Below are 15,437 nucleotides of genomic sequence, written 5' to 3'. Positions count from 1 at the left end.
TCCCCAGAAATGAAAAGTTCAAGGATGTCAAAAATTTGAAAGTTACAGGTTGATAACAGCAAAAATCAAATCCAAATCAGACATTTACTGACTTACTGAAAGAAAAATTCCATAACTGCTATAACTAAACTTAAAAATGTAAGAAATGTTAATATTACCACAGGATCTGATACTTCAGGCACAATGCTCCATTGAATCCTCCAACCCCTGCAAGACCCAGAAAAAATAGTTACTGAAGATACATAAAACAAAATCTACAAATCATACAAGTTGTAATTTGCCAAATTAGAAGCAGTTAACAATTTTCATTAACTGCTCCTGTACGTCCAGAGAAACACAAAGTTCACAGTCACAACAACTGCCAGCTTTGTTTCTCTCTGACACACATACTTACTTTTTGCACCAATCAAACTTCAAAAGAAACTTATTTGTCGAATGATCAACTTTTAGCAAATATCAAATATTTATTCAAAGTTATATATATTTGCTACTATTTTGTCATTTTTTAAAAATGTAAAAAGTGTTACTGTGGATTTGCTGAATTTATAGTTTACACTGCAAACTATTTACAAATTTAAAATTCTTACATCTACAAAGGTAATAAACTCGGGTCACCTTATGGGGCTCTGGTAGTGAAAGGGTATTTTCTACTTTATGAAGAATTGATCTAAATTGGGCTTTTTGTTCGATCAGCATTATGAGATGTTGGTCAAATACACACTTTTTCGACCTGTCTAATGAATAATGTAATCACTAATTTATTTATCATTCTAATCTTTCCGAAACAAGTCACTCGAACTTTCGGAAGCTTCGCATCAGGTACTAATTATTTGCATTCCAATCAAGTAATAGCAAGTATATTTGGCAGATAAGCCAATTTCTCACACACCAAAACATTCTCTCTTTCCTTGTATATTCAAACAATGGTCCAGTACAGAACTAACTAAAACAGCTCAACTTTCAACAGGCAGTTTCAAGTGTAAATCAGAGGTGAAATTTCAACTGCAAACCATAATAAAAAGGAATATTTGCATTTATTCATAACCTCAGTGTAGTGATTGTAATGAGGTCAGCCATGTCGACCTCTTGGATAGGACCTCCCTGATTAGGGCTGTTAATCTGGTCCAATCAGGGAGCCCTGGCTGACAAATAAAGCTGGAGTGTCAGATATCCTGTTCACTCTGCAAGTTGGCTCTGGAGAGATTCGTTGATATAGACTGCAAATTGGTGAAGCCCAAATATGGATCCTTGAGGAATTGCAATAGTTACAGCTTGCTAGCTGAAAATTACACATTTATTCCTTCTGTTTTCTTGCTAACCAATCACCAATCCAAGCTAATGATCATAATCCCAGGATTGTTTTTTAAAATAAACTCATATTCCACCTCATTGAATGCATTTTCAAAGTCTATATAAACAGTGCACCCACTGGTCCCCTTTTAACCTCCCATTAGTTAAATCTCAAGAAATTCCAACAATTGTCAAACACAATTTCTCATCAATAGTTTTATGTTAACTCTGTCTAATCATATTATGATTTTTCTAAGTGCTATATTAAATCCCAAATTCTCCACCATCTTTTTTCTGACTTGAGTCATGGAGTTAAGTTTGCTGCCTTCCAAGAGGGAGTGTTGTTTTAAAATCTTCACATTTCCAAAAAAACCAAAACTAATGTGCGCACTATCGTTGCAACCACTTCTTTAAAACCCTAGCATACAAATGATCTAGTCCATGGGATTTGTTTGCATTTTAAGTTTTATTATTTTACAGTATCTTTCGGTAAATATTATTTAATAAACAATAATTTCTCAAATGTATTCACTTCCACGTGATTCTTAGTTCCCCACTATTTCTGGAATGGTTTGGTGTTTTCTATCATGAAGACAGATCCACAGTAGATTGTTATTACTTCTGCTATTTCCTTATTCTCCATGATAATTCATCCAATCAGTCCGTGAAGTTTACTTTTACTGATTTCTTCCTTTGTATAAACATTTACAGACTTCTATATGTCACCTTTGCTAGTTTGACAAGTAGTTAAAGGATAAAAAGGTGATCAGTGTTAAATAATTAATTCTGGGTGGGGGCTCTTGTGATGCAGTGGTAGTATTCCTTCTTATGAGCCAGAAGGCTGCAATTCAAGTCCCACCAGCTCCAAAGATGTGTAATAGCATCTCTGAACAGGTTGCTTAGAACATTTCTCTGTTGTATAGGATTAGGCTCTTGTGGAGCAAAGGCAATGCCCCTACTTCTGCATCAGGAGACCTGGATTCAAGTCCCACCGGCATATGTCATAAAATCTGTGAAGAGGTACATTTAAAATAAAATTAAAAATCTGTGTGTGCATACAAGGAGGTCTTGTAGTGCAGTGGTGGTGCTGTTAATTCTGGGCCAGAAGGTCTGGGTTCAAGTCCCACCTGCTCCATAGACATGTCTGAACAGACTGATGTATGCAAGGAATCTTGTGGCAAAGTGGTAATGTCCCTACCTCTAGGACAGAACATCCAGGTTCAAGCTCCACTGATCATAACACGTGAACAAGTTGATTTTTAAAAAATCAGAACAAGTGATTAAAAAATATCTGTGAATATATATGCGTGTGTCACACATACAAAGAGGAGACAAGTGGAACTGAGCAATGGGTGTAACTGAGAGACCTCATATAAGCCAAATAAATTTTTGTTAATAGAGAATATCTGTACCTAGGTTCCTGCTTCATCATATGGTTTGAATTACTTAACATTAACTTCAAGTCAGATAGGGAGCAAACAAGAGGAGACCATAGGGCCAGACAGTGTCTGCTCCAGGTGATGGGAGTTCCTGGATCTGACGGCACAACCACATAGGGTTGCTCACAAAGGCATAACGGATCCAGCAGGTCAGTGTAAAGGTGCTTACCTCTTGACCAAGCTGTCCTCAGCCTCAGTTCAGCCTAGGGATTACCAAGACCAGCAACACCCAAATGAGCAGAGTTCAACTTCAAAGGGTTCATAAGAATGAGGTGTGTTGCATCAATATAACACTTGGCAAGTGTCAATTTCCCTTCTAGGAAAGTGTTGGTCACTCATCTTCTACTCTGCCTACATTAAAGTCATAACTGGGCAAATTGGAGTAAAGATTCAATCTTAAACTCTTTGTTTACCCATTTTCTAGATTTAAAACTGCGCCAAATTATCTTAACCACTAATTATTTGGACATTCCCACTAACTTACATTTTAACCAAGAAAGCCACATAATGTACCAGTCTGTTACTAAACTGAAGTTCTAACAAAGCAGCGAGAGATAATTTTAGAAATAATTTCAAACAGAAACTTTGTTCAGAAACTTTCAACTTGTAGATGCAACACAAGTATAACGTATATTGTAGGTGTACACTGTACTAGCTTCAATAGTAGGAGACTTAGAAACCATTTCATTAAAACATACTAGTTGCTAACTCTATGCCACAGCATTGATGAATCCAAGGCTTAATGTAAACTTGCCCATTACAAAAAAGTATTAAAAGTGTCATTAGATCTTGCAAATTTTAGACAGCAGTGGGAAACATAAGTGTTAATACCTTGCTATGAGATAATTTAGAGACAACCTCAAAATGGCTAGAAATAAGAACATTGGAATGGCCCAGCCATGCCATACAGCATTCATGTAGATCTGAAAGACAAGAGAGTGTTACAATCATGCAGAACACAAAGCTGCCCTCTCCCTTCCCACATTAGCAAAACACTCAGCACTCATGAATTGAGTTAATATTTGCAACACAGCCCACAAATATTTACTTAAAAAGCACTAACTAAAATGCCACATTCATGAGTTACAATTTAATAAATGCAAATCTCAACAAATATCAGTACTGAGGGTTCCTTTAAAAAAAGTTGCAACATTCATTTGGCATTTTTATAAATTTAAAATAAGCCAGATCTCTAGCAATATCATTGCCTGTCTATACTGTAATAGTGCTATCTATTGAAGGAGTCTTGCTTCTCATTCTTCATTCACCATTGGGACCACCTGGAATCCTCACCTACAAACAGCCAGTGAGCTACTCTGATCACTCTAACTTTCTGAGGTGATTTACCCATAATGGACAACGTGTGAGGCCAGCCAATAGTTGAAGTCTGGGAAGAGATTGAGCCTCCCATAAGCTGGCAGTAAGTCATTTTGCTATCAGGGCTCATAAGACATGCAGGAATTCAAGTAATTCAGTGGCAAAGGAATTCCAGACATACAGGATATATTATTCTATTGGGGATAGGTGCTTCAGGTTCTTAGACAGGAGTTAACTTATGTCCCAAAATGCTTAAATGTATTATGTATGGATATGAAGCACTGATAAACAGAAAAATCTCAAGTAGACTTGTTTGGTCTGTAACCCTAATGAGTGTATACTTGAAAGTCTACAATTTTGTCCCTTACATATCTACATCTTCTGCATACCATAATAAAGGAATTCCTTAGAGGGGAACCATTAAATTTCTGGGAGAACTTCAAACCTGTTTAACAAAAAAAAATCAATAGGTAGCAAAGTGACATGAACCTCCAGCAGCAGCATACAAAAAGGCCTCAGAGTCATAGAATTCCTACAGTGTGGAAGCAGGCCATCAAAGACCACACCAAAGAGCATCGCACCCAGACCCACCCCCCTACCCTATCACTCTGCATTTCTCATAGCTAACACATTTAGCCTGCACATCCCTGGACACTGTGGGCAATTTAGCATGGCAATATACCTAACCTGCACATCCTTGGACTGTGGGAGAAAACTGGAGCACCCAGAAGAAACCCATGTAGACAACTGTCCAAGAGTGGAATCAAAACTGGCTCCCTGGCGCTGGGAGGCAGCAGTGCTAACTACTGTGCCACTGTGCTGCCTCTTACTCAGTATTTATATTAGGGATACATTCCTGCAGCTCTTTACACTATTAAGTTCGTGACAACAGTTATTTGGTGTAAAATATAATACAAATGGACTTAGCTACTGCCACTTCTCATCAACAAAGACTGGGCATTACTGTTTCTAAAAGGATGCTAGCATTCTTTTGGGGGTGGGGGGGGGGGCAGTGGGAAGGGTAACTCAGGTACTGTCTCCTACTGTGGATTTGAAGCAGTAGCCACTAAACAACCTATTTTGCTCTACCGCCTCAAAATGGCCAGTAACAGAGTACTATATAGCTTAGCCAGCATTTCCTGAAATTAAAATTAACTAAAATATAGTGTTAGAAACAAAAAATGATAGTTTCCAACACCATGATAAAGGGGATAGGTTAGAAAATTGTAGATACTTTAACCATAAGCTCTTTCTTTCAAAGGACTTGTCCCTTTACAATGGAAAATTACAAGTGTACCTCCACTATTTTAAAAAAGCAGGGGAGAAACCCATTACAAACATACTGGGTTCATGTCAGACATGAGAAAGTGATTGAGATTCAAGAGAACATGAATTATTCTAGATCCAAGATGGATTTGTAAGGGTTAATTAATGTTTAATAAACATAGCATAATTGAATTTTTCAGAAAAAAAGTTAACAGAGGAAAACTGTAGATCTAGTCTTTAAAGATATTCAGAAGGCATTCAATAACGCTTCACATCAATTTTAGCTAAACGTCAGTAAAGTTCACTGAAGTATTGGATAATTACAGGTCTGATTAGTAAGATAATGAATATGTATTTGAATAGAGGACAGTGATAATTGATTTCCAACAAGGATCTGGGCTGGGGCTTCAATGATTTGCTATTCTTATTGATGACTTAGGTAACATAAGCAAGTCTTAAATGCAAACTTGCCAATGACAGAGACACAGGTGGCATACTATGTATTGTGGAAGGCAACATAAGATAATGAGATACTGTTGGCTTACAGGAATAGGTGAAACTCTAGCAGATGAATTTTAATATGAGAGCATCCATTTTGAACCATATAACAAATGCAAACATTTTTTTCAATCGTGAAAAACTAGGTACAGTGTAGCTCTAAAGAGATCTAATGGCCCATGTACGCAGATCACTAAAATGTAGTGATTATATACGTTCAAAAGCAAATAGAAAAGCTAATAGTTAGTCTCTGGATATATTCCACTGGTTAGAAAGAGTGAGATTCTTTTCTACTTAACTATATAGCACCCTAATTCGATCATATCTGGAGAAGTGTACACAGTTCTAGGCAGATAATCATACAGCAGGCTTTGGAAAAAATGCAGAACAGTCTCACCAGATTGTTACAAAGAATCCAAAGGTTAAAAGAAAAGAAAATTTACATAAACAAGGCTAGTATATTTGGAATACAGAAAGTTCAGGAAATCTGGTTGAGGTTTTTTGGATTTTGAATTAAATTTATAGAGAAATTTGAAAGACTCTTTACGCTGCCAGGTTAATCTAGGACAAAACTACTTATTTAACAGGCCATTCAGAGGGTAAGTTAGGTAACACTTCTTAATACTGGTAGAAGTGTGAAATTCGCAAAGTGGATAGTAACTTAATTAGTAAGTTTAAATCTCAGACTTTTGCTATCCTAGGTTATCAAGGGATAGAGCGCTGTCAGGTAGATGGAGATCTACCTGATCAGCTATGATCTCATTGAATGCTGAATAAGAACATTAGAACTTAAAATCCCTCCAGTGTGGAAGCTGACTATTTATCCCATCGAGTCCATACAACCCTTCAAAGAGCATCCCACCCAGATCCACCTTATCCCTGTAACTCTGCATCCTCTATGGCTGATCCACTTAGCCTGCACACTCCTGAACACTATGCGTAAGCAAGCATAACCAATCCACCTAACCTACACATCTTTGAACCGTGGGAGGAAACCCACACAGACACAGGGAAAATGCGCAAACTCGACACAGACAGCCATCCGAGGCTAAGGGCTTTTGCCCGAAACGTTGATTTCGCTGCTCGTTGGATGCTGCCTGAACTGCTGTGCTCTTCCAGCACCACTAATCCAGTATCCGAGGCTAGAATCTAATCTCTGGCCCTAAGTGGTAGCAGAGGTAATCACTGAGCCACCTTGTCACTCCCAATAGGTTCACTGTGAAATGGCCTACTTTTGTTCCCAGGTTCCTCAGCTGTCAGTGATTGAGGATATTCAACAAAAGGAAATAGCTTCAATATCCAATAATTATGAAATGCCAGTAGCATTAGATAATTGCGACAGACACCAACAGTCATATGAAATTTCCATAAATCTCCAATCTCCCACTGCTTCTCTGAAAAATCACCAAAAAATGGTGTAGAAAGATTTCTCCAGGGATTTCAGAGGTTTAGGATCCCCATGCAATTCAGCCCAAGTATGAATGTACAATATCATACTTAACATGTTACCAATGACTACTTACAATAAAGGCAATTACTGAAGTGTATACAGAGTGCCAATTTGATAAGGCTGACAGGTTCTTTAAGAAACTGGTAACTGGCTTGGCACCACGTTCTGAAAGTAAATGTAAAAATAGTGATTCTGTAGCCAATTTTATAAACCATATACATTCTCCACCCCCAAATCACAGACAAAATTTATTAATTGTAAAATATTTTGATCTGGATCCTGAGTACTTAAGATTAAGCCCAAAAATATTAATTTTTAAAAAATCCAATAAAATTACATACCCATAAGCTGTATTGTTAAACATTTAATGTTGTTAAAGTATTCGAGAGCTCTTACTAGCTTGGAATTGCACCACAGTAATCTGATGATTGAATCCACAACAAATGTATGTTCTTATTTTTCCCAGTTTGAGCGCTAACCTTCATCACTATAGAATATTTCTGGAATTACATTTTGTAACTGTTTTGTTCAAAATGTGAAACGTAAGACACCTCATCAGATCACATGATTTGGAGATGCCAGTGTTGGACTGGGGTGTACAAAGTTAAAAATCACACAATACCAGGTTATAGTCCAACAGGTTTAATTGGAAACACACTAGCTTTCAGAGCGACGCTCCTTCATCAGGTGATTGTCAATCACCTGATAAAGGAGCGTCGCTCCGAAAGCTAGTGTGCTTCCAATTAAACCTGTTGGACTATAACCTGGTAATGTGTGATTTTTAACATCAGATCACAGGTTTCTAAAACGCAGTCAAACTACAATAACACACTCTTTTTACCCAACCCTGATCAATTCAGACTTGTGCAGAGAATGGTATCAAGCATAGACCAAAGTGGTGGAATATTTTACGATAAGCACTTTAAGATACATACTCAATTACATTCAAGAACCCCAAAAACAACCACAGATATTCATACTCTAATCTGTGGGTGAGCATTTTATCTGATGTGTTAATATCAGTATCAAAACACAATTGGCTTTGAAATAAAATGCATTTCTAAATATGCATTATAACGCTCTTCAAAAAAAAAGTATAAAAGGTGAAAAATATAGTTTCCAATCATGATTCCAATAATCCCATGCCCTTTTCACACATAGCAAAAGTAGAAACTCATTGTCTCCTGACAACATAATGTGTATGCAAATGAAATTCACTTACTTAATCTTCTCATATTTTCAGTTAACCTAAAGAAATATAAATTGAGGAGACACTAATTTCAAGTCATAATTAGTCGTCTTAAACATGAAGATACACACTAACTGTAAATATGTCTTCAGATACTAACCCAAACGTTAAAACTTTAATTTCCCTCACATTTTCAGGTCCTGTAAAGTGTTCAAAACACATCAAATGTCAAAGTAGTTGCCTCATTCACAAGTAGCATACTTGGTTTTATATTCAAAATGCCTCCAGGACAAAGGGAAGGATATTGACTAAAAAGAACTTGTTAACTCCACTATTTGCTTTTTCAAAGTTAGCAATTATCTGAACCTTTTGCTGCAGTTTAATTTCTTTCAATAAAGACTTTAGAGGATGACAGACATTAATTATTAAAATAGCCCTTAGATACTTAAAATGGGCAGCCGCTGTTTCATGGATCCATTCTGAGAGTATCTCATACATGGAGAAAACACCTCTCGCCAACTACAGCTCCTCTTACTGATGGAAATTACAATATATTGTAAGAAGCAGCAACTAAAATAAAATTCCTCAACAATTTAAATGATATACTAAATGAGAGCAAGGTTTTCATTTTGGTTTTTAAAAACTGGTATTTTGTAAGTTACATACAATAGTATAAAGATGTGGTGTGTTATCTGAAACATTAATCTAGACCATCATTGATTGGACATATATTCATAACTTACATGTTTTGTAAGGAACACTTCAGAAAGTAAAGTGGACTGGCTGCAGCAGGAAATATTGTTGCATTTGCAAAGAATGTAAGCTGCTCCACTGGAGTCAGAGTCTACAATACTCTCAGGGAGAGATCACATGACCTAGTTTGAATGCAATTAAGCTAATGAATTTGAACAGCCAATCGGACAGATAAATGTCTGCAGCAATAACCTTTGCTCTCCCTCTATCGTTAACATTTTTTTTCTGAAACTTTGAGGGTTGTAAACCCACTGGAATATGTCATCACCACAAGTAGAGGGTTCCTGGAGGAGGTATCTTCATTGCAACAATCCAAGAGTTCTTAAAGGAAGAGCTAGAATCTATGACCACTGTCACCAAATCAAAAGAATTCAGCCAGACATTCTGGAGCCAGGAAGAAACCCCAGCGGCAATAGCTTGTAGGTTCCAGTTCAAGGCAAAAAAAAAGCTGCAGTTGCTGTAATCCAAAGTAGACAAACAGGCGGCTGGAAGAACACAGCAAGCCAGGCAGCAACATGAGGTGCAGAAGTCAATGTTTCAGGTTTAAGAAGGGTTATACTCAAAAGTTTGACTTCTTCACCTCCTGATGCTGCCTGGCTTGCTGTGTTCTTCCAGCCTCCTGTTTGTCCACTGTGTTCTAGTGACTTCAGTTACAGAGCAACATTTGGGCAGTCGATGAATAATCCTTTTTTCCCAAATTACTTATTGGTCAAAGTACCTCTTATGATTACACTGCAGAATTTGGAGGAGTCTTTAGTTTTCAAGAAAGTTAACTATGTATATTTGCACAGTTGGACTTTTTCATAAATCAACTTTGCACCTTTGCTTTAAATAAATATTAAAATGCAATAAACCAGCCCTTTATTTGTTACTCAAGGATGTTGGTGGACTTGGTTTTAGTACTGAGCTACATACAGTCTAAGAGGATAAGCCAAGAAATCACTTTACCCATCTTAACTCAATGTAACAAGGATATGCAAACATCTATCAATATCTAAAAGGAATCCAAACTGATTCCAAAAGGAATCCAAAAAACAATACTGATGGAACAAAGGATTTATATCTCTCAGAACATCTTCAGCTCTACCAAAATATTCAGCACCATAGACAAATAAAAATTGACCAGGGAATCAAGCTAAAATACTGTAGTAGAGATAACTGAAGACGACTATACTGTAACACTGGATACAATTTGTCTTTGAATACATTTTGATTTATCAAAGTTTGTTTTCCTACCGTTTAGCACTAAGTGGTTCTTCAGTTTCTACAGGATTTTCTTGTTTTTGGAATTGAAAATCTTCAATATACTCTGAAAACTTCTCGAAGAACCATTTTTGAATCTTGGAGTAGAATGTCTTACCACGTTTCTCTAGAAAATTTTGAAGTTTAAATAATCAGCAAGTACAAAACTCTTATTCCATTTAATTTAGTCCCAATTAACTAAATTGGGAGATTTAAAATAAAAATTGTAATAGTTTAATGAATTTTTATGCTAATTAAAAAAGGAATTGATGAAATGTCAATTCACAGAATCATAGAATAATATAGTACAGGTAAGCAATTTGACCTATTCACTATATGCCACCACTTTTGAAGAGCATTCAGTTCAAAATACAAAATATCAATGTATTTCCAAGAGTTAACAAGTGAGTCTCTAAGCAATGTTCTGTCCAATCAATAAGGTCAAGGCTGATTTGTTTCTCAACTCCTTTTACCTGCTGTAGCTTAAATTCCCGGACATTCTTATCCAACAAAACTATACCTATTTCTTTCTTAAAAATTTCTATTAAATCCACAGTATTTTGGGGCAGAGGTTTCCAGATTTCTACTGCCCTTTTAGAGAAAATTTGCTTGCTCATTCCATTCATCAATAGCCGAGCTTTAATTTTAGGACAAAGTCCATTTGTTCTGAAGTTAATGAACAGACAAAGTGGTACATATCTAATGCAACCTTTAAGCATTTACACAATCTTGGTGAAACTATACCTAAAGCTTGGAAAATCACAGCAATACAAAGTTTTTTTTTGCAAAAACATTTGATCCCTTGGAACCCAATTATTAATCTGGTAATAATTTCACCAAAGAGGTCAATGCCCCTTCACCTTCTGCAAAGGAGTCCCGAAGTCTCAACCAATGGTGCAACCAGACCTCTTGGCCTAAGAATTACAGCAAGTGTTGCACAATTGTTTGGTGGTATATCATGTTATTTCTTACAAAGGAAATAATAGCAATCATATCTTCAACACAACTTGTTAGCTCAGAGATTTTCTCGGAAGAAGCCTAATGCAACTTCATTTCAGAACTGGTTTCAACTTGATCATCCATACAATCATCAGAATGCAACCTTCAGCTTTCAAACCAATTCTCTCACCCAGTTCTCTGAAAACCATGTTGCTCAGATGTCAGACATGCACTGAAGCCCATCTTCATACTTAAGGTCTCCAAATTAAAATACTGAGCAAATATTCATGTTAACATTCTACTTGTCTGACAGACTGGATTCTTTCCTCACAGGGATGCACACTTAACAACTCCACAAACTTTAAGAAGTTGGCAGAGCTAAAGACTGACAACAGTGCTCCCTTTCACCATGTTCACAGATCCATTGCCAATTCCAGGCATTTTAAAATTACATGTTTAGCATATAAGGCACTAAATAATAAGCATCCTCTTTAATATCTGAGCTTAAGGTAACCCAGAGATTAATGAAGAGGGATGAATTTTCCATCTTTCAACAAATATATTTACATTTAATCTTGAACCGTGCAAAGTTCAATAGACTTCCTGGAGGTGTTTGAAGAATCATGGTAAAGAGACTCGTCAACAAGTTGCATCTATTCGCGCTTCTTGACATTACTAGTTGGAATGTTTGAAAACAGCAGGTAAACAATCACATCAATCCACCAACTATAATTTTGTCCTGCAAAATATCCTTCTTTCTCAGGTAAACTGCATCATGATCATAAAGTTTTATAAACTACCTAAAAATATGCCATTAACTTAAGTAAATCTTCAACTGGATCTGAATCTTTTCTGCGATGTACAACTTTAATTTGCTGGATGTCAGATAGCAGAAATGGGTTTGATTTGTGCAAGACATCAGTTCCCCTGATGCATTTGCCAAGGATCATGAAGTACTCTAACCAATACTGTCTTCACAAAAAACGTTTGTATTAAACACAGAAGCACACAAATACCTTCAAAAATCCAGTCAACATTTAACATTGCTTCACAAATGGAAACAGATAGACTAAGAGGCAGCATTGAAAACTAAGTCAAATTATTAGATTTTAAGAAAAAATTTTCAAAGCAAAAGTTGAGTGGTTTTACAAATGACAGACAGATGGGGAAGCACTTCTGCAAATTTCAGCATAAGTGGTGCTGGAGGTCAGGTGGGAAAAACAACACAAAAGGTTAGAGTATTTTTGAGGGAGAAACTAGTGGCAAGAGGTAGAGATTTAAAGAAAACAAAAAGTTTAAATGTAATATATTATGAGGCAACAACCTGGCGCAAAATACGTTATAGGTGGCTGCATCTGAGGGACTCAGTATAGAATGAAAAGCTGGTGACCACATTTGAGAAGTTCAATTTGGGATTTATAGATTATTTGGAAATTAGACAATCATGTCTGGAGGTAACAACATTTGGACAGTGTAGATGCATTACTGGGATCAAAGATAGAAAATGAGTAGAATGTAGGACCTAAGCACATGCTGGGCTCACCCATCCAGGTAAATGGGGAAAATTCCATCACAGTCCTGACTTCTATCTTGTAGATGGTGGACAGGCTTTGGATAGGTCAGAGGTGAGTTACTTGCCACTGTATTGATAACCTGATATGCTCTTGTCGCCACTGTTTATGTGACGAGTCCAGTTGAGTTTCCGGTCAATGGTAATCCCCAGGGTGTTGATAGTGGGGGATTCACTGATGATAGTACCATTGAATGTCAAGGGTAGTGGTTAGATCACATGTTACTGGGATGGTCATTGCCTAGCATTTGTGTGTTGTGAATGCTACTTGCCAGTTCACAACTCAATCATGAATGTTGTGCAGATCTTGTTGAATTTGAATATGGACTATTTCAGTAGCTGATGAGTAGCAAGTGTGGCTGAATATTATGCAATCAGGGCTAATGTCCCCTCTTTTGACCTTATCACTGAGGGAAGGTCACCGATGAGGTAGTTGAAGATGGTGGACTTCGGACATTACCCTGAGGAACACCTGCAGAGAAGTCCTAGAGCTGAGATAACTGAACTCCAAAAATCATGACCAAGTGTCAAGTTTCTAGGAGTGAATAGTCCTGGACTTCCTACATAGATGCAACAGGGAAAAGGCACAGCAATGCCTCTTCTTCCTCAGGCAGCAAAGGAAATTTGGCATATCCATGAGGACCTACACCAACTTACACAGATGCACCACTGAAAGCATACTGTTTGGGAGCATAATGGCCTGGTCCGGCAACTGCTCTGCCCAGGACTAGAAGAAACTACAGAAGGTTGTGTGCATAGCCCAGACCATCACAGAAGCCAACCTCCCATCCATGGACTCCATTTACATGTCTCATTGCTGCAGAAGGGCTACCAACATCACTGACAACTCATCCCACTCCAGTAATACTTTTCTACAACTTCTGTCAGGCAAAAAATACAGAGGTTTGAACACATGCATCAGAAGGTTCAATAACAGTTTCTTCCCTGCTGTTATTAGACTAATGAATGAACTCTAATTTCAAATAATGCTGATCTTGCCTAGCACACGTCCTGTGCAGTGTAACCTGTATGTCTTACACTATCCAAGTTTTTTCTCACTCTATGATCTGCATATCCTTGCTTATTGTCATCTGCCTGTACTGCTCGCAAACAAAGCTTTTCACTGTACTTCAGTACACATAACAATAAATCAAATTAAATCTTCCTTTTTGCTAGGTATGACTCCAACCAACAGAAAGTTTGCCCCCAATACCCCATCGATTCCAGATTCATTAGGGCTCTTTGACTCCACACTTGGTCAAATGTGGCCTTGGTATCAAGAGCTGTGACTCCCACATCCCTTCTGGAATTCAACTCTTTTGTCTATGTTTGAACCAAGGATGTAATGAGGTCAAGAGGGGAGTGGCCCTGGTGAAACCCAAACTGGGCATCACTAAGCAGGTTGTTGCTGAGCAGGTCCTGCTTGACAGCATTGTTGATGACACTAATGATCAAGAATAGACAGATGTGGTGGTAATTGTCTGGGTTGGATTTAACCTGCTTTTTACATACAGGACATACTTGGGCAATTGTTCACATTGTTGGGTAGATGCCAGTGTTGTAACCGTACTGGAAGAATTTGGCAAGAGGAATGACAGGTTCTGAAGCACAAGTGTTCAGTATGATTGCTGGAATGTTGTCAGGGCCCTTAGCCTTTGCAGTATCCAGTGCCTCCAACCTCTTCTTGGTGTCATATGGAGTGAATTGAATTTGCTAAAGACTGGTATCTGGAATGCTGGGGACCACTGGAAAAGGCTGATAGGTATCATCCACTTGGCAGTTCTAGCTGAAGATTGCTGAGACTGCTTCAGCCTTAACTTTTGCACTGCTGTCTTGGGCTCTTTCATCATTGAGGATAGGGCTATTTGTGGAGTCTCCTGTTCAAGTAAAATGTTTAATTGTGCACCACCATTTCTGACTAGATATGCAGAGCTTAGATCTGATTCATTGGTTGTAGGATCACTTAGCTCTTTTTATACTGGCTGCTTATATTGTTTGACATGGAAGTAGCCCTGTTTATAGCTTAGACAGGTTAACACCAAATTTATAGATATGCCTGATGCTGTTCCTGACATGCCCTCCTGTACTCTCCATTGATCCAGGGTTGATCCCGTTACCTGATGACAATGGTTGTGTGGAGGGTATGTCAGACCACAAAGTTGCAGATTGTGCTGGAGTATTATTGTGCTGTTGATTTCCCACAGCACCTCTTAGATGCCCAGTCTCGAGTTGCTAGATCTGTTTGAAGTCTGTCCCATTTAGCACAGTGATAGTGCCAACAACATAATGGAAGGTATTGTCAATGTGAAGTCCCCTCACCAAAGACAGTTTGCAAGCACTACCATGGACTGAGTTGCCCAAGTCAAGAACCTATCTAACAAAGTGGGTTTGTGGGAGGACCAAGTTGAAATTATAACACTGGACTACAAGCATGTGCAAGAGTGGTCAACAATCTCTGTTGGGCTGTGGTGAACAATGTGGGCT

At 37.7% G+C, this 15,437-nt stretch overlaps 1 protein-coding gene across 7 annotated transcripts in view; it reads right to left on the bottom strand.

The window, feature by feature from the left end:
- The window catches only part of gramd4a (GRAM domain containing 4a), a 156,303-nt gene that overhangs the window by 41,258 nt on the left and 99,608 nt on the right, over window positions 1-15,437 (bottom strand). For all 7 annotated transcript variants that reach the window (XM_072562558.1, XM_072562557.1, XM_072562555.1 and 4 more), the window contains 5 exons: window positions 10,439-10,571; window positions 8,483-8,508; window positions 7,334-7,425; window positions 3,561-3,652; window positions 159-207 (listed from right to left, as the gene is read on the bottom strand). In XM_072562558.1, the coding sequence (XP_072418659.1) occupies window positions 159-207; window positions 3,561-3,652; window positions 7,334-7,425; window positions 8,483-8,508; window positions 10,439-10,571 (392 nt within the window). The remainder of the gene's footprint in view (window positions 1-158; window positions 208-3,560; window positions 3,653-7,333; window positions 7,426-8,482; window positions 8,509-10,438; window positions 10,572-15,437) is intronic.

This window comes from Chiloscyllium punctatum, chromosome 44, assembly GCF_047496795.1.
Source record: "Chiloscyllium punctatum isolate Juve2018m chromosome 44, sChiPun1.3, whole genome shotgun sequence".
NCBI classification, from domain to species: domain Eukaryota; kingdom Metazoa; phylum Chordata; class Chondrichthyes; order Orectolobiformes; family Hemiscylliidae; genus Chiloscyllium; species Chiloscyllium punctatum.
Note: the sequence above shows the minus strand (reverse complement) of the source record. Positions and strands in the feature narration are given on the sequence as shown.